The 17,769-nt window shown below is 39.0% G+C and overlaps 2 protein-coding genes across 5 annotated transcripts in view; one reads left to right on the top strand and one right to left on the bottom strand.

The window, feature by feature from the left end:
* The window catches only part of TFB1M (transcription factor B1, mitochondrial), a 26,672-nt gene extending 25,142 nt beyond the window's left edge, over window positions 1-1,530 (bottom strand). Inside the window, exons 1-2 of one of the 4 annotated variants that reach the window (XM_071549277.1) lie at window positions 1,486-1,530; window positions 751-919 (exon numbers count right to left, since the gene is read on the bottom strand). In XM_071549277.1, the coding sequence (XP_071405378.1) occupies window positions 751-883 (133 nt within the window). In that variant the 5' untranslated portion in view covers window positions 884-919; window positions 1,486-1,530. Of the gene's footprint in view, window positions 1-750; window positions 920-1,128; window positions 1,254-1,419 lie in introns of those variants that run through there. The other 3 variants (XM_071549276.1, XM_071549278.1, XM_071549280.1) reach the window with 3 other exon arrangements.
* On the top strand, window positions 928-17,769 carry LOC139684672 (uncharacterized). Its single transcript, XM_071580834.1, has 5 exons — window positions 928-945; window positions 1,161-1,587; window positions 11,239-11,373; window positions 11,824-11,873; window positions 13,146-17,769. The coding sequence occupies exons 1-5, from the start codon at window positions 928-930 to the stop codon at window positions 13,149-13,151; spliced, it is 636 nt and encodes a 211-aa protein (XP_071436935.1). The 3' UTR covers window positions 13,152-17,769.

The raw sequence follows: 17,769 nt of genomic DNA, 5'->3' as shown, positions 1-17,769 counted from the left end.
CTGTCTATTTGAAAGGTTTACTAAATGCCTGCAGACATTTTTTTCCAGGGTAAGAGCCTGGATGTTCAGGAAGTGGAACTAAGTTTCATGTTCTGAATCTTTATCAGCCCGAATCTTCAAATGTAATCAAATCATGAAGCTGTACTGAATTTCTTACTGCAAAACCCAGCCACCACCAGGCCAGTAAAGACATCCACTCACCACTGACTGAACAGTGCCAGCTTTATCACCCACTGCTGACATGAAGCTGGAGAAAACTGAATTGTTCAGAACAATGTAACTGGTTGAAAAAAGCTGCAACACTTTTGATAAACTGGGACAAATGACCTTCCTAACCACAGCAAAGAGTAAACTAAATTGCACAGTCAGTTATAGTACTTTCACTGACACATAATAATCTGAAAACCCACTCATTTTTAAATTAAGCTTTGAAACTATAGTAGCACTCTAATGGTGAAAGTACTACTAAGGCTTGGATTTTTGCACTTCAACCAATAACTCTTATTTTATATAGGAATATAGTCTCTACCTAAAAATTATAAAGAAACCTATTTTTGAGGAATTAGCAGGTAAAAACAATTTGTCTAAGCTAAACTTTAAAAGAAGCCTTCAAAGGTTTACCACTGAGCTGCCATTACCCTGATAGACATTATTATGCAAACATCATCTCCTTAGCTATACTCTGGATTCTGAAGAAAACCTGGATATGTGTTCTTTATTTGCAAAAAATGTTAGAATAAAATATTTAACCTGTCAATCGCAAATCCAGTAGAAAGTTTTGGGAAAGTTGTCTCTGTGCTTTAAGGTGAAAGAGTTTAATAATATCTCCAACAGTTGGCAGGGGAGGCAGACGGAAGGCTGACACCTTTCCTGGAGCAGCCATAAGCCAAAACTCTCCTTCCTTTCTCCTAGAGAGATACTGAAAAGATGATTCTATTACAAGCAGTAAATTGTAATATTAAAACGGCTACTAAGTTGACAAACCAAGACACGATTTACACATCATTATAGGAAGGCTAACTTCCAGACATGCGTATTTCGAATACTGAATCCACTGCTTAGGGTCAGCAGGAATTCGTGGGATTTGGGCAAGTCCCGTTTTGTAGCTCAACATCACAGCCCGCTCACAACTACTCGATGCCGATCTTCCACTGCTTTAGAGAAGAATCCTTAAGGACACCGAGGTCCCTCACCACACCCAGACCGAGTATAATGAATTGCAGAGTCCCAGCGCAGGAGCCACACGTGCCCTGCCCACCCCAAGCCCGGCGCCGCACTGCGCATGCTCCAGGCGGCGGCGCGCAGGCGCACAAGCCGCCGGCGGGGCTGGGGAAGGCCTCGCGCAGGACCGGGCCGAGGCGGGCGCGGAGCGGGGCGCGGCGGGAGTGCCCCATCACGGCGTGCGCGTTCTATTCCAACCTCCGCCCCGGGGCCTGCGGAAAGGGACCCTCCGAGCAGCGCTCCCGCAGCGCCGCGGCTCCTTACGGTGCGCGCCGGCCGCCGACCCGGAACAGGAAGAGCCGTTGCACCCGGCGGAGCTCCGCGCTGCGGGGCGGGGCTGCTGTGAGCATGCGCACGGGGGCCGGGGTAAGACCTTGACAGAGCGGTGCTGCTGCTGTTCCTGTGGCTGCCGCGGAGGAGACCCCCGCAGGAAATCACAGCTGGGCTGGAAAAGACCTTTTGAGATCATCTAGTCCAGCCTAAGAGCTGACACTACCTCTGTGTCAACTAGACCGTGGCACTGAGTGCCATGTCTTGTTTTTCCTTAAACATCTCTAGGAACGGTGACTCCACCACCCTCTGGGCAGCACATTCCAATATCCAGTCACCCTTTCTGCCTCTTCTTCCAGGCAACCAGCAGTAGAATAAGAAGGCACGGGCTTAAGTTCTGCCAGGGGGAGGTTTAGGTTGGATATCAGAAAGAAAGTTTTTACAGAGAGAGTAGTCAGGCACTGGAATGGCCTACCCAGAGAGGTGGTGGATTCACCATGCCTGGAGGTTTTTAAGGTGAGACTGGATGTAGCACTGAGTGCCATGATACGGTAATCACTGTAGTGTTGGATCAGGGATTGGACTTGATGATCTCAGGAATCTTTTCCAATCCAGTTGATTCCATGATTCTGTGAAATCATTCCTAATGTCCAGTCTGAACCTCCACATGTGCAGCTTAAGACCATGACTTCAAACTAAGGGAAGGCCCCGTTGGAACCATCTGCTGCCAAGGCTAGACACAAAATTGTAGTTTCCTGGTGTGGCAGTATGTTGCCATGACAAAGGTTCTAGGCAATGATAAAAACCCCAACACTGTTGGCATTCATCCTTGTGCATTAAACTGTGGTTGATCCATTTCTGTGGCAGTGAGATTTGTCTGATGCTCTGATGTACAGGTGACCTCTTACCTGCAGGCTCCAGGAACAGGCATTAAGGGTATGGATGGGATACTTTCCAAAAACACATGGAAGTCAAATGGAAATGCAGGTTCACGGATTTGCAGATCAGTCTAGAATTGGATTGGTCTTCTATATTCACAATTGAGCTTTGTTTTGTTTTGTTTTTTGAGTGAGGCAATAGCTAGGCTATTTTTCAGGTGGTCTGGATACTGCACGTCTTACCTGCTCATTTCTGCACATTGACATTAATTGTAAAGTGGGATCAGAAATCCTGTAGTTCATTTGCTTCTATGTTTTTGTATATCTGAAGTCTGCAATTGCAGTCCTACAACACACATCCTGATCAGACTAGGAAATTAGCAGTGAAGAAAAAGATTTAATAATATGCTCTTAAGAGTAATTTTATACATTGAGCAATTACATGTTCCAGCAGAATTTTAGCTATAATATACTGTGTCAACACAGAAGCAACATGTGCTCATATATATGTGCATGTATATTTATAGATATATTCTTAGGGGATTGTCCAGTTTTGCTCATCCTGAAATACACTGGTTGCATCAAAAGCCATTTTGGCAGAGTATTTCTGCAATATTAAGCAAGGATTGGATTTTAAGGTTCCTTTTCATTTGGCCTGTATCATTGCTAGTATGACAATGCAACTCGATGTTAAGAAGATGTTTCCAGAAAGCTAGAATGTTACTAAAGAGCCAGATATAATAAAGGATATTGTTTGGTAGATATAAAAAGATAAAGACATTAAAGGATTTGCAAAACGTAATTTCTCACTTAGGAGAAATAATGGGTGTAATTCTAAATACCTTTCTGCATTAGACATGACTTCTGCCATCAGTAGCCTGTTCTAGTTAAATAATAACAGCAGATGCTGTAATGTGTGTCAGTGTTGTCCTGTGAAGAGTTAATTGGAATGAGGCTAATACACAATAGCTGCATCAATCTTTCTTTATAAATGTGGGCTCACTCACATTCTGAGATCAATCAAGTTTATTTCTGTTGAAACCTGTGTGTGTGTGTTAAATAATACATGTGGGAACCCCTGGAAACAGGTGGAATCAATAGGAATATAATTAGAAGGGGCCATGTTTACAAAAAAATTAAAATGGATCTAATTATGCAGTCATGGAAAATATAGAGAACTTTGCAATTGGTATCAGTGAGAAAAGGATCTGGCCTCGGGTTTATTGTTTGCATACAGTGGGATATTGGAATAAAATCTCATGGTCCCAGTCTTATCTGCAACACTGGAGTTTTGAGTTTTGTGAGGTATAATGTACTGGGTGTAATATATATTATTTGAATTTAAAGTCATTGTAATTTAAACATAAAATGTAAGCTCCACCTGTTGGTGAAAATGTGGGATTTCAAATTATATTTGTTACTAGCCCAATGACAGTAGCTCAGTTCCAAAAGGGTTATACAAGAAATTAATACAATGTTGATTTTTTCTACTTAAAATCTGCAAAAATTTGAAGGAATATGGGCTGGGTCTCAGGAGGAGCAAGTGTGAGAATGGCATGTGATCAATCAACTTTATGACCAGCTGAGGTCCAGACTATTTTAACTCTCGAGCGAAAAAAAGACAACAGTTTAAAAGTTTTTCTCTACATAAAAAATGTCATCATAGCATTTTTTTAATAATGCATTTCATACTTGATGATAACCAAGGCTGAGCTTTTTCATCTTGCAGCCTCAAATCTACTCTGTATATGAATATTGTTCTGTCATGGTTAAAGTAAACCCTTTTTCTTGATTAGATGCACATGCATAAGTTTCCAGGTATTTCATGTGGCCATGACTCTTACTGTAATAATAACAAGCTATAATAGATTTATACTTAAGTACTTGAATGGAGTACAGTAATCTGTGCTAAGAGGCCTACTTATGGAAAATTTTTGGTAGAAAATCCTCTTGCTCAAATCACAATTCCAGTTTATAGCTGAACTGTTTCCAGACTTCTAAAGTTACTATGGGGCTAGTAGTGTATGGAATTCAGAGTCAAGATGGCCCCTCAAAACTCAGGAAGGAAAAGTGGACGTGTAGAGCCTTAATTAATTTCATTGCATTAGCTGGTCATTTCTGGAAGGTGTCTCCAACTAAGATTTGCGTATTCTGCAAGAGGAAATGTGAGCCTTCCCAGCCTTCATCTGTTGTTTTGCTTATTCCAGCCCTTTCATGGCTTTTCAAGTAAGGTAGGACCTGCAGGAAGAGCATTTTTTTCTTATGTTCCTAGCCAAGTTCACAGAAGAGAAATGAGAGAAAGAAGCTGGAAGGAATTTTTCTATTCCTGTGAATGCCTGCCTGACACCCACCCTGTGACTCTCCTGTCTGTTTCTCCCTTGGTATGTTAAGGTTGTCCCAGGAAGATATTTCTGATTATTTACCACAAAGGTGCTTGCAAACAGTTGTGGGCACCATGGTTAGGACAGTCTTTAAATTTGTAGAAAGAAGCTGGAATATGAAGAGCACTACCATAAACAGAAATAATAAAACTCAAATGACCTCTCAAGTTAGACTTTGGGCAACTACATTTTCATACTGGAGCCCGGCTCAAGAATCTACTAAAGGTGTTCCTAATCTATTTTCTTTCATTTCTCCAGGGTGAGAGCAGTTCACAAAACCATAAACAAAATAATACTGAATTTTGGAAAGCTGGAGAAATACTTTATTTTGAGAATGACAGTAATCCAGCATCTGACTTATTTAATCATTCAATTGCGCCTTGACCTTACACACAGAGCCTGCTAATTTTGAAGACAACAAAATGTTCAGCACGTATTCCACATATGAGGTAGATGCCCAGGGAAAGATAAATGGGACATCTGAAGAAGCTCAGGGTGAGGTTCTGAGATCATTGTGCAGAGATATTGTTGCAGGATTACTTGGAGTTCTTAGCTTCAGTTCAGGTTCCCTGCCAGCATTGCAAGGATTGAAACCAAAGTTGCATCCTTAATGATGAAAAAGCATGTTCACCAGTGGGAAATTAATTTTGTAGACTTTAACTCCTTCATGGATACTAATTCTTTACTGGTTCCATGTTCAGGTTTTTGCAACATAAAAACAACTGTGTCTGAAAGAAAGTACAGTATTACTGACCTGAAACAATTTTGTTGCTTGGGAGTATTGTTACTAGTTTTGTGTTATGGCATCATGTTGTAGAAAACAGCATTCACACCATGCTTTTGAAATGCTGCACTCTTTTCAATTCTGTCACAGATAAAGCTATTTGACAATTGCTTTCATCAAATTAAGGTAAATAAGATGACAAGTTGTAAATATCCAGATTGCATTGTAAATGATAAGGGAATGTAACACCCAAAGGAGGTTAGATGCAAAATATCTTGTATTTTCCACATGCCGGAAGTGTTTCCATGCCACAAAGCCTCTATTCTTCAGCTTGCTCTCTAATACGCTGGTTTCTATTGTTTGTGAAAATAAAATGTTTATTATTTCTATTACACTACCTCATAAGGATCCTAAATAGTTGTTAGGAGCCTATTGCATCAGGCACTGTACAAACAACATAGTGACTGCCCTCCCTCAGGAAAACTTCTGTGACAAAATAAAATGCTGAAGAAAATAAATTAGCAAATGGGAAGAAGTTTGGGTAATATAACAGCAGAGTACATTTGCATAGTCATGGTAATTTTAGAAACCACTGCAAATAAGTGCAAAACTATTATGAAACCTCTTCAGTATTAACTCTGTAGAGGATCTGTAAGATGGTTTCTTACTCTTTGATGGTGGAGACAATGCGTTTTGGAGTCCCTGTTTAGAAGTAAATGTTCTACTCGCTGCTGTGTTTACATTCTATGACAAATAAACCTGAATATTACTACACTCATTTCTTCCCATAGAGCCAAACAATACAGTTATGAGGGAATTCTTCCTACTTTTGTCAGTCTACCACTGTGGATTTGTCAGGCCACATTTGGATCAGAAACAGTATTTTTCTTGTTACCTTTTCAATACTATTGTGTAGCAAAAACTAAACACTCAAAGAGCAAAGACTTTACATTAACAAAAGATCTGGCAGAAATTTCTGCCCAGACTGCTGAGTTTTTCCTAACATAACTCAAGAAGTACAAAGATCCATAGCTTTCAGTATTGCCACAGCAGATATCTAAAAGTCATTATATTTGTTTTAAAACATTAAAATTTCTTTTAATGTTTGATTCTCCTGATGTGCCTTTTTATTTGTGAGCCACTTAATCAACTCAGGTCACATTGTAAAGCTCTAGCTGTAGCCATCCACACTAGTAGGTTTATTTCTAGTTGACAGATTTGACTTTGACTTGCTCATACCATTTTAGGTGCCAGGGCATTTAGAAAAAATACCAGTTAGCACAAATTTTAGGTTAAAATTTGAGGAATGGCACGAATGAGGAGAATCAAGACTCATCCTACTTCCATTATCTGCTGGCCTCTGTAGAAATGGGGATTTTCGCACTGCTAGGAGGGCCTAAAAACAAAAACCCAGACACAGCCCTGCAAGCAGTTGCACCGTTATCACCCACTGATCATTGGGAATTTTAGAGCATTGCGAAACTGGTGTTATGGTGAACTTGGTTTTGTCCACCCAACACCCAAGTGTTGGAGAATGTTCCCTTGAGGGTAATACTTGTTTGTGTCTTAGGCTCTCTGACAGAGTGTTTTCAAAACTGATGTTCCAGTTTTAAGCATCAATTATCCCCAAGTTAACGAATTGAGAGTGAAAGCTTTCTTACTAGCAGCAGCTCCCACAAAGAAATTTATTAAAAGTACAACATACCACATAACTGAAATGCAGACTTTTGTACTCTTGATTGTGTTTTGAAACATGAATATAAAATGACCTAAACCTCTGAGAAACAGATGAAATGTGTACTGTCACATAGGTAACAGTATTCATCACCACACCATGTCACCATCTATGCCTCCATTGCAATAGTTTAATTTATAGACTTCTAAAACCCATCCATGGACAGGGAGCAGTGCAAAACCTTGTATATCCCCCATGAGGGGAGATCTCAAAGCAGTCTCTGTCCCTGGGTTTTCCTTTCCTGCTGCCACTTTTTTTTATTTTTTTTTTTTTTTTTTTTTTGGCAAAGCAGTTTAAAAACATGTTTACTTTATCAGGATTACTGGACAATGTGTTAGGTTTAGATGAGGTCCTTGAACTCCTTTATGTCCATGTTTGTCCATTGCTACTTGATACCTCAGAAATAAGCAATACCCTTTATACATGCCTAATACCTATGGTAGATTGTTTATGCTCTCAGAAAAGATGACATTCAAAACCAGTACAGGGAGGAAACCTTTTGGCTTTAGTTCTCTAGCTTCTGTCTTTTAATTCCAGAGGTGGGATTGGGGTCTGGGAGCTTGAGCACAAAAGGATTTCTGTCTTAAATATGCAGCAAGGGGATTTATAAAATGCAGGAGACAGAAACTTCGGAACATAAATGTTGGACCAAGCTCTCTGGCCACTGGGTGCCACTCTTGTTCCACAGCAAGTGAACTGCTGTGCCTTCAACAAGGACCAAAAAGTTTACTGACTCCACTGAATGTCCTTATGTCGACTCAGGCTGCCAGAATACGAATGCCATATAGTCCGCCTAGCAGAAATAAAAAGCAGAAGGTCAATGCTAGATGCTTACAGTAAACAAGAAAGGAAGATTCAGGAAACAAAATCCAAGCAGTAAAACCTGGAGGTTCAGGTTTGCTGAATACAACACATGAAAGGGTAGAATGTTAATCATAGTTGTTCTGCTTTTTGGGAGCTCCTAAGAAGGCAATGTCAGAATTTGTATTTTGCAAGGGAAGGGTGAGAAGACTGATTAAAAATATTTTTTGAAAGAAAGCATTTAATTAACAAGTTTTAAGTCAACTTTTCTCATTTAATGCAGCTGGTACAATAAAATATAGTGTTTCTGTTTGAACCATAACCTATTTTTATCGTTAGGCTGCTGTAACTACCACAGCATTCTGACTGTGCATTTCTTAGGGGGCAAACAGCCACCATTGCTGTAGTATTGAATATGGGAGAGTAAAGCTAACTGGAATGATTTCTCTGTCCAACCTAAGGGAAGTGTTAAATTAAAAATCATCAATAAGAAATTGCTCCCCTAATCAACAGTGTAAGTTTTTTCCAAATATATTGTTCTGAGGCTTTACCTGGCATAAATTGCTGCAGTTCTGTTAAAATTGTGATGACAGCTGGGTGGGAATGCTTTTTAATTCTTTTATGTCTTCTTAGTTTGATTTGTTTTTAAACCAACATATTCTAACATCTTAGAGAATGCAACAGTGACCTGCTTGTCTGAAAATGGAGGTGGATGGGGGATAGACTGAATTCTTTCTGGCTCTTCATTTGCAAAATTCTTGTTTGAATTTAATTTGGATCCACAACTCTGCTTGAACTGCTAATGTGTCTGTTTAACCCTCTGTATTAAACAGATACTATTCAATGTTGTATTCAAAGCTTAGAATGGATTTTTTATTGTAGTTACACCCAGAGGCCCCCAGCAGAACTGTAGTATGTCAGAAATTGTACTAGCACAGCAGAAGATATGACCTCTGTCAGGAAAACCTTGCCATGTGAGTCCAAAAGAATTGGTAAAAGTGGATGCTGACAGATTAAGAGAATAAGGAGTTAGTAGTGGTCAGCATGACAAGCTGTGGTCTCAGCAAGGCAGCATTTTTCTTACAGAATCACAAAAGAGGGATGTGAAGGGTACAGTGAGGGAACTTTGCAGATGTTTACAGGGCGGGCAGAGGGTAAAAAATCATCAAGGTGCTTCTTTGAAACATGGGTTGCTCTCATGAACCATGGCCTCTCAACAATGTTTCCAGGAAGCTGCCTCAGAAATCTTTGTATAGAAGCAAGTGAATGTGAGAGTTTGTGACACATGTTGCAATATAAAAGGTGAAGCAGTGAAAGATGTAAAGAGAGGAGAGATCAGGCCAAAGTGAGAGGTAGGTAGATACGTGATGAATTATGCATATGACAGGTAAGACAAAGAAGCATTTATAAAGGCCAGAGAGATGGTTGTTTCATTATGCAAGAGACTAAGAGTTGAGAATTGGATAAGAATATAAACTACATTAAGAAAAAGAAACTTACAGAAATTGTGCAGAAAGATCTGGAAGACAAAGGTGGGAATTAAGCCCAATTAGAGGTCCAAGGTGATAATGATTATCTGATTTTAGGAATAAATGTGACCACAGTATAATGTTGGTGGTGGTGATCAGAAGAAGTATTGCTAGGAATGTGCAGGAAGAACATTTTAAGGAGGTTTTTGTCCAGACCATGCCATCTCAGGCCTCATTCTGGGCACAGAGATGCACACTGAAAACTTTAGGTCTTGCTCCCCATTCTGCTGAGAGTGAAGTGAGGTGGAGATTAGGAAGCACTTGTGAAAGACTCTGTATACTTGATAGCAGAAAGAATTTAGGGAAGTATTTGAGGGTTAGGAATCTACTAGAACTGAAGCTGTAAATGAGGAGGGTATCTGGCTATGATCTAGAATAGCTGAGTATTAGAGACAATCCAGCCAAGACTGAAGGTTTATTGCTTGAGGTACCTTGGAAGTTTTGTTTCTGAGTCAAATAAAAGGCCTTAAAAAGGAGTTAAAATCAGCAGGAGTTGAAAGCATTACTTCACCTGGGTAAGTAGCTCACCTTGTAGAGTCACAGTATTGCACAAGAGATCATAAGAATTGTGGAAATAGGACATTGGGAGATTTTGGGTGAAGGTAAGTGACTTATATTTGATGTGAGAGAAATGAAGGCTTCCTTTGATTAAACCCACAGTAACTAGGCTGCACAGGGCCTAAATACCTTTCTAGATATAAAGTCTGCAGTCAATTATGTGTCACTGCTGGAGAAAAAGTCTGTAGAGACTTGAGGAGATCTCTGTGCAAAGACTCGGTTTCCAAGGTGGTATATCAAGATATATGTCTGAATATCCGTAGTATCAAAGTACCTCATCCATAAGTTCCACCCAGTCCTAGCGGCAGGATGTGGAATGGATGATACAGGGCCTTTAAAGGCAGTTAATGTAACTCTTGGTTTTCAGAAATAATGGAGCTTGCCAGTATCCCTTCATTAACTCAAAGTTGTTTTTCAATGACTTCTCCAAGCCTCTTGCATTCTATCATTTCCAAGTATCAGAGTGGGTCAAATTCAGCTACTTTGTTTTTCAATATATTCCTAGTAATCAACACAAAATTCAAATACTACAAGCTAAAATAACCACTATTTTTCATAAATCTTAAATGAACTATATTCTTCAACTTTTTCTTGGTTGTCTTTGATAATCACCTCACAAAGTGTTTTCTTACACTTAGGTGATGATTTCATATAGTTAGAAAGGCACTCAGCTGACCTGGTTATAAGCACATTTGACCGCACCTTAGCCAGTCATGTAGCTTCCTCTTTGAGATCTATGGTAGGTTTTCTCTGAGGAGTCATGTAGGTTCTCTGCCAAGACCCATAGTTGAATTACTAAGTTTAGTTTGAACAGTGCAACCTTAAACTTAACACATCTTCATTTTTTCCAAATTGCAGTGGCCCAATTCCCCACCAAACAAGTGACTTTTCAGCTTCTACAGTGACCTTGGTATCTCAAGTGAGACATGAAAATTACTGACACTTGGGTAATGGTTTTCATCAGAAAGCAAAGTCTGAGCAACTTTTTGGTCAATAGCACTCAGTGCTGAATTACACCACTGTTGAGAATACTGTGTAGGGTGTAGGTTATTGGCAAAGGATCTAGCTCTGTGCAACTTCTTCAGACTGAGTATAAATCAAATCACATTTTTACTTCTGGTCTCTTTTTTTTTCTCTCCAGGTTCCATATTCCCTGGTGGTACCTTATGCATAATAATGTATGTATGTATGTATGGCCAGACTTCGCAAACGAAGATTTGGGAAGGGCTCTCCCCACGTAGGTGTGCCCTTCCAGCCTGTGCAGTGGATGTTTTAGGTGAGGCACAGCGTGCACAGAACTGGCCCCACCCTTAAACTCCTAAGGTCCATTTGCCACGGCCGAGAGAGCTTGGACAGTGACAGTGAAGTCCTTGGGACTGTCTCCAGCACCCAGTACTAACTTAGTGTCCCAGATCTGATGGAATTGGATGGCAGGGAGGCATTTAACTGCCAGGGGGGACGGTCCCTACTGAGACTTGAACTCAGGTCCTTGGGATTGAGAGTCCAGAGTGCTCTCCTTTACACCACAGGACCACCCATTGCATAATAATGAAAAGCCAGAGAACTACAAGAATTATATGAAAATCACCCTGAGACTTGTAAAATTTCAATTGGAAAATCAGCAATCTGTAAAGTATCACAGAATTGTTTAGGTTGAAAGGAAGCTCTTGAGATAATGTAGACCTGTGTTTCAATTTGTGCCCATTTCTTCTTGTCGTGTCACTAGGAACCACTGAGAAGGGTCTGGATCTCTTTTTCTTCATCTTCTCTCATCAGGTACTTAAGACATACTGATAAGACCCTTCTGAGTCTTCTCCTCTCCAGGATCCTTCAGCCTGTCCTCTCATAAAGGATGCTCTGGAGCTATAATTGTTTTAGTGATCCTTTGCTAGATTCACTCCTATGGTGAATCCATATCTTTCTTATTCTGGGCAGCCCGACACTGGACCCACCACTCCAGATGTGTCTCACCAGCTCAGAATAGAGGGGAAGGATCACCTCCCTCACAGTGCTCTTCCTAATGCTGTGCCAGATGCTATTGCAATTGAATGATCTTTTCTTAAAGGGAATCAAGATTTGATGTTTGGAAGTCCTGAAGTGGCTCTTCAGTATCAGCATCTCATGTGGATCCTGTGACCCACATGGTAGTGTCCACTGCTCCATCCCATAAACTTGCCTTAAGTCTGTTATTCATCTTTGGAAGTTCTGAGTTATCTGCTGCCTGTGTACTTTCATTGTAGTTCCAGCAGCTCTCCAGCAACCTTTGAGATACAGCTACTGGTTGTCAACATGAAGGAACCACAGACATTGTGGTTTTGACTGCTCACAGTAAAATCAATTAAGGATCTCTCCTTTTTTCTAAGGTATACACACCTGTCTTAAATTACTTGTTATCTACCATGATTCCCAGAGTGCATGGACAGAGAAAATTAGATGCAGCTCAGAAGGAAGGGCAGCCTAGAAGTTTAGGAGTAGTTGACAAACTTAAGAGCTCAAGACCTTAGACTTTTGACTCCTTTGGTTGTCTCAAAGCCCAAGTCAAAATTCCTATCAGTTTCCTACATGTTATATAATTTTCTCAGAACTGGAGACATTGCTGGAAGCAAAACTTTTCTTTGTATGGCTATTTCAAAATCAATGATTCATCAGAGTAACATGCTTCTGAGTGAGCTGTACAAATTCCTGAGCTGCAGTGATGTTGTCCTGGATATGAGTTTGAAAATAACATTCCCTGTCTCAATCATCATCAGTAGACATCTTCACTCTGCTACAGTCAGGGATGGCAGCTTTAAGCCTGTGCCTCACATCGTGCCAGTCACAGAAAGACAGCCCATTCATACCCAGAACATTTATGAGCCTCAGAGATCACTCTGAAACATCTGTAAAGAAGCTGCTGCTATGTCAGTATTCCATCCCCTTGTGTGATATCTCTATAAAAGAATTATTGCTAGGCCTCCAGCTGCTTTACAGCCTCCTGTAAGTCCTTTTTCCCAATAACCCATTCTGCCACTGACCAAGGTTTTGCTGTCTATGTTTGCTCCATTTTAGGACTGATTTTCGTATCTTCTGGCTATGATAGAAGATTGTCGAAGACATGCTGGCTTGAATCTCATAAGTTGGCTGAATTTGCATGTTGAAACAAATGCAAACACCAGGCAGAAGAGGACAATAATCCTCCTTCAAGGCAGCATGAGAAAACCTCCCAGCTACTTCAAACAGAAAAAGAGCCATGTTTACATGAGCAATGGTCTCTATAAATGCTGTGTCCTCTGTTGCGCTTCCTCTGCCCCTCCTTTTCCCTTGACTTCCTCCTAGTTACAATGTGCTGGTCCCAATACAGCAAAAGGCCTCATGCCTTTGACATGGCTTAGTATTGAAAATGCTAATCTATGTATGTCACATATTTATGTCACATAGATGCCTGTGTTGTGTTGAAAGTCAATGTGATTTAGCCTCATAACTCAATTCCTTTTGAAATGTTACCTTTGATATTCCCATGTATTTGATGAAAAATCTAGTTGTAAATATAATTTTGATGTAGTTGATAACCTAGACAACTAAATATTATGATTTCCAGCAGCTGTATCATCATCTAAAGACATTAGCAGATGTGGTTTTATAGCCATATTCGTCTGACCATCCTCTTCCATCCTGACCACACTTTGAAATCTTACTCTTGTCTATTTCAGAAAGCAAAGTATCTAAACAAGGGCATCAAGGAATTCAAATGAATGAGAAGGGTTTGAAAGTGTTATGATGGACGAGGCTCCAAGTTAAAGTAATTTTGCAAAATGTGAGAATAACTTGCAAATATTATAGATTCATACCCTTCTTAAAAATGATCTGTGTTTTTGCTCCTTCTAAGGTAAAGGGCTCTGCTCAGTCTACCCTTGTTTTTTATTTTCATATTTATATTCTTCCAGACATCTGCACACAAATATTATTCTGTTTAAAAAATTGCATAGTTCACACTGTCAGCATCATTGTTGTGCTTTGATACTAGGATATTCAAATTTTTTACTGAACCAGCTTTGTAAGGCTCAACTGACAAAAGTACCTTTTCTAGAGCTTCTAAACAGAGCTGTACAAGAAGTCTGTGCAGATAATTAATGGATTTTTTTTTTTTTTGCAGAAAGCTTTTTTGCAATACAAAGTCATTCTGTATTTAAATATCTTAGGTAATCTTTGGGGTTTAGGAGATTTTCACTTTAATTGTTCATCTTTTCCTTTCCTGTAGCAAAATTTAATCATGTGCTCCATTCTTTTAAAGTGACTGGGTGGAATTTTAAGTGGCAGCATACTAAAAAAGTAATTCAGCTGTGGAGTTGCTATAATTCTGATGGTTTGGGTTCAACTCTACATGAGAGCATTAATTAGCTTCAGTTCATGAAGCAGGCTCTCAATGACTGAATTTCTAGATTGATATTGTCTTTCAGAGTAGTTTTCATTCCTCATCTTAACAGCATGCCCCAGTGCTGTGTGGTGGTGGCAGCTAGTGGAGTTGAACTTACACAGTAAGGTATGAATTACATTTCCCCCCCTTAAATTTATTTTATTAACAAGAATTTTTGAAAATGCATAGATCCCTTTTCTCCAATGAGCCTTGGATCTTTGTACACTAGTTAACACCAATCAAAAGAAATATGATAAAATCAGCATCATAAAATGCCTTCTGTTCTATTCCTCCCATCACAAACATTCATGAACATTTTCTGATTACTTCTGCAGGAGGTGAAGTGTTCTAAATCCTTCCTCCCCTAGCATTAATTTAATAGAAAATACTAGTGAATAGAATGAGCAGGATTGAATTTACTCTTGTAAACAGTATTATTGCAGAGACAGCTTTAATGTACCTTTAAGCTGGGCAATAGTCAAATACCATTAGTCTGGATGACTGTGGAGCCAATAAGTGAGGTTATAAAAGAATCACGATGAAGACTTCATATCTGGTTATGTTAGAATTTATTTAAGCTGTTAATGGAGGACAAACAAGAAATAACCAGGTTCTCCTTTGCAATCTTAAAAAATCCTCTTAGTGCAAGCAAGGTGGTGGAAATCAGAAAGCAAACAAATGTGGCATGGCCTCAAATGCTCATAAAGGGAATGAGTGCATCCCAGGAAACTGAAGTAGAATGTTACATATTTACCTAGTCTTATTATTTTTATCATATATTCTTTTCATGAAATGTTTAAAGAGCTGCTTTAATACACTTGAAAATGTTCTGATCTGTCCTACATGAAAATGAAATCTTGGCTTTCCTGACAGCGCAATGCTGTACTATCTGGTTTTTAGCTGTATCCTGCTGCTATGTGAGCCAACAAGCATTTTCCTGTGTTCTTTGCTCAAAGTAGGATCAGGCTTGAGTCCAACATCAAAATCTATGTTCAGATATTTGATAATATTTCTTAGGAAAAAATCCCAAATATTGTTTCTTTTCTGATAAATATTATTTTTTGTTTGTTTTAAATCTTTGTTTCATCACAAAAATCACTCATTGTCTGCCAGAGGATCTAAGTTTCATATGAATATTTTATCTCATAGATAGAATTCTAGGAGTAAGCAAGTATGTATCATACTTGTCCTGGGAATCAAAACACTTGCTTTTCAAACAAGCCATGCTGTCCAATAAAAATATTAACCATTACCACTAAAACAGAAAATAATTCACTTCAGTTTTATGTTCAGTCAGAAAGCTCACAGATATTTTTAAGGGTCATGTCAAATATATATAATGCAGTTTATGGGAGAGGAAGATTGCAGTCACAGTTCAAGCGACAGTCTTGGCCCTGAAAGGCTATGGTTTAATCCTTGTTCTGCCATTCTTTTGAGAGCTTGAGGCAAATCACTTAGCATTTCTATGTCTCAGTTTCCCATCTAAAACTGGAAGTAATAAATTTTCCACCTGATGAGGATATTATGAGAAAATATACAATCAAAGCAGTTTGAACCCCAAAGGGACCACTACACCTTTTACCCTTGATGCTTAAATAGCAGCAGCCAGCAATTTGAATCCATTTACAGAACTGCACTTCAACTTAACTGAGCCTTATTTGTGTCTGGCCATCATGGATCTTCCAGAGTAGCACTCAGGCCTCCACATAAATGTACTTGTATGCTGTAATAGAGTAATCTCTTAATACAGTTTTTGATGTGCTAAACTTATTGGCCCTTTAATTGCAAGGTATTTTATGAGGTCCTTGAATATGTTTGTGACTCTTTCCTCAATGCTAATTTCTTAACATCCTCAAATGTACAACAGAAAAACCTGCAATATGCCAGTAGTAGTCTCATCCCTCCCATGTACAAAAGAACAATTGTCACTTTTGCTTCATTATTTTACCAAACGTGTGTTTGATATTTGTCTAGTAAAGCCTCAGTTTTTTCTTCAGTGTCTCTAATTTCCAAGGTTCAGCATTGTTTGAAGAAAAAAGTCTCTTCTAATATAGCAAAAACTTCCCTGTGAAGGTATTTTGTCTCTCACTTGAACAAAGCTCTCAGGATACAGACTGAGCCTTGAGTATGTGTCTAAGCCCTTGAAAGAAACCCTCCACTTTATATGCTTTCAACTAAGCATAAGCACAAATGCTCGGCTGAACTGGAGCCTAATATAGTAATATTAGTAATATTATATATATTATATAGAGAGATATAATTGCATCCATCCCCAAAAAGGTGTATCTCCACTTACAAACTTTATTATTCATGGCTATCTATGTGTATAGCAATAAGACAATCAGCATGTAGTAAAGCACTAGCTATTTTATTATAAATGAATCACACAGTTTGAAGTGATTTTTTCTTTCCCTTTAAAATTCTGTTCAATATTTCCTATGTATCATTCTGCAATGATATTGACTGAGCCAAGTTTCTACTATCCTCATTTTGGCAAAAACTCTGGTTAATTTTGTTGTCTGGACTCCAAAAGTCTGATTCTGCAGAATGTTGAGCAGATACAGTTTCTTTTGGTTTCACTAAAAGCTTTTTCGGTTAAGCATGCCCCAGCATCAGACCATTTTTAAAGCATTTTCAAGGTCCTTTATGAATGCACAATGTTATAGAAGGATGATGTACTTGCTCAAATAGACATAGGGCAGTCAGCATTTGTGATTATGCTTGATGTCTCTCTCTGTAGATACATCTTTGTAATGCCAACTACATAATAAAATAGTTGATGTACATTCCTGTCAGTGAAATTGTACTTGGGCATGTTTGTATTACACAAAGTCCAGTTCAGTCAAATCTGTCTGTTCTTCCCATTTGAAGGAACTTCTGTGTTGACCAGTATCACAGCATACATTTGTTTGTTTCATCCTCAAACCTTTGATATTGCATTCAAAGTTGTCCAACTGTGCCTCTTAACTATCTTCCTCTTGCCAGCATGGTAAGGAATCTAAAAAAGAGTGATGTTATATGAGTACCTCTGCATTGGTATGCATTTTGCATAGCCCTCTGAATTTCCTTAGCAGCACACAAACTCAGAACATTGCATGGATATTTTACCAATATTAATGAGCAAATGGTGGGCATTCTTCAATCTAAACATTTTTATCTAAATGTAATGTAATTGTATAGTAATGTATAATTAATGAGTGTGATGTGTTGCAGGTTGATTATGTGCTTGCAACCTTTTGAATTCAAAGTTTGTCTTTCATTTTTTTAACCTTGATGAAT

Source organism: Pithys albifrons, chromosome 2 (assembly GCF_047495875.1).
Source record: "Pithys albifrons albifrons isolate INPA30051 chromosome 2, PitAlb_v1, whole genome shotgun sequence".
In the NCBI taxonomy this organism is placed as follows: Eukaryota; Metazoa; Chordata; class Aves; order Passeriformes; family Thamnophilidae; genus Pithys; species Pithys albifrons.
This window is presented reverse-complemented; position numbering and strand designations above follow the sequence as displayed.

Coding starts and splice junctions, on each gene's coding strand:
- LOC139684672 (XM_071580834.1), top strand. Junction 1,588..11,238: donor GCATGCGCACGGGGGCCGGG/GTAAGACCTTGA, acceptor TTTTCTCTCCAG/GTTCCATATTCCCTGGTGGT. Junction 11,374..11,823: donor CTGTGCAGTGGATGTTTTAG/GTGAGGCACAGC, acceptor TCGTGTCACTAG/GAACCACTGAGAAGGGTCTG.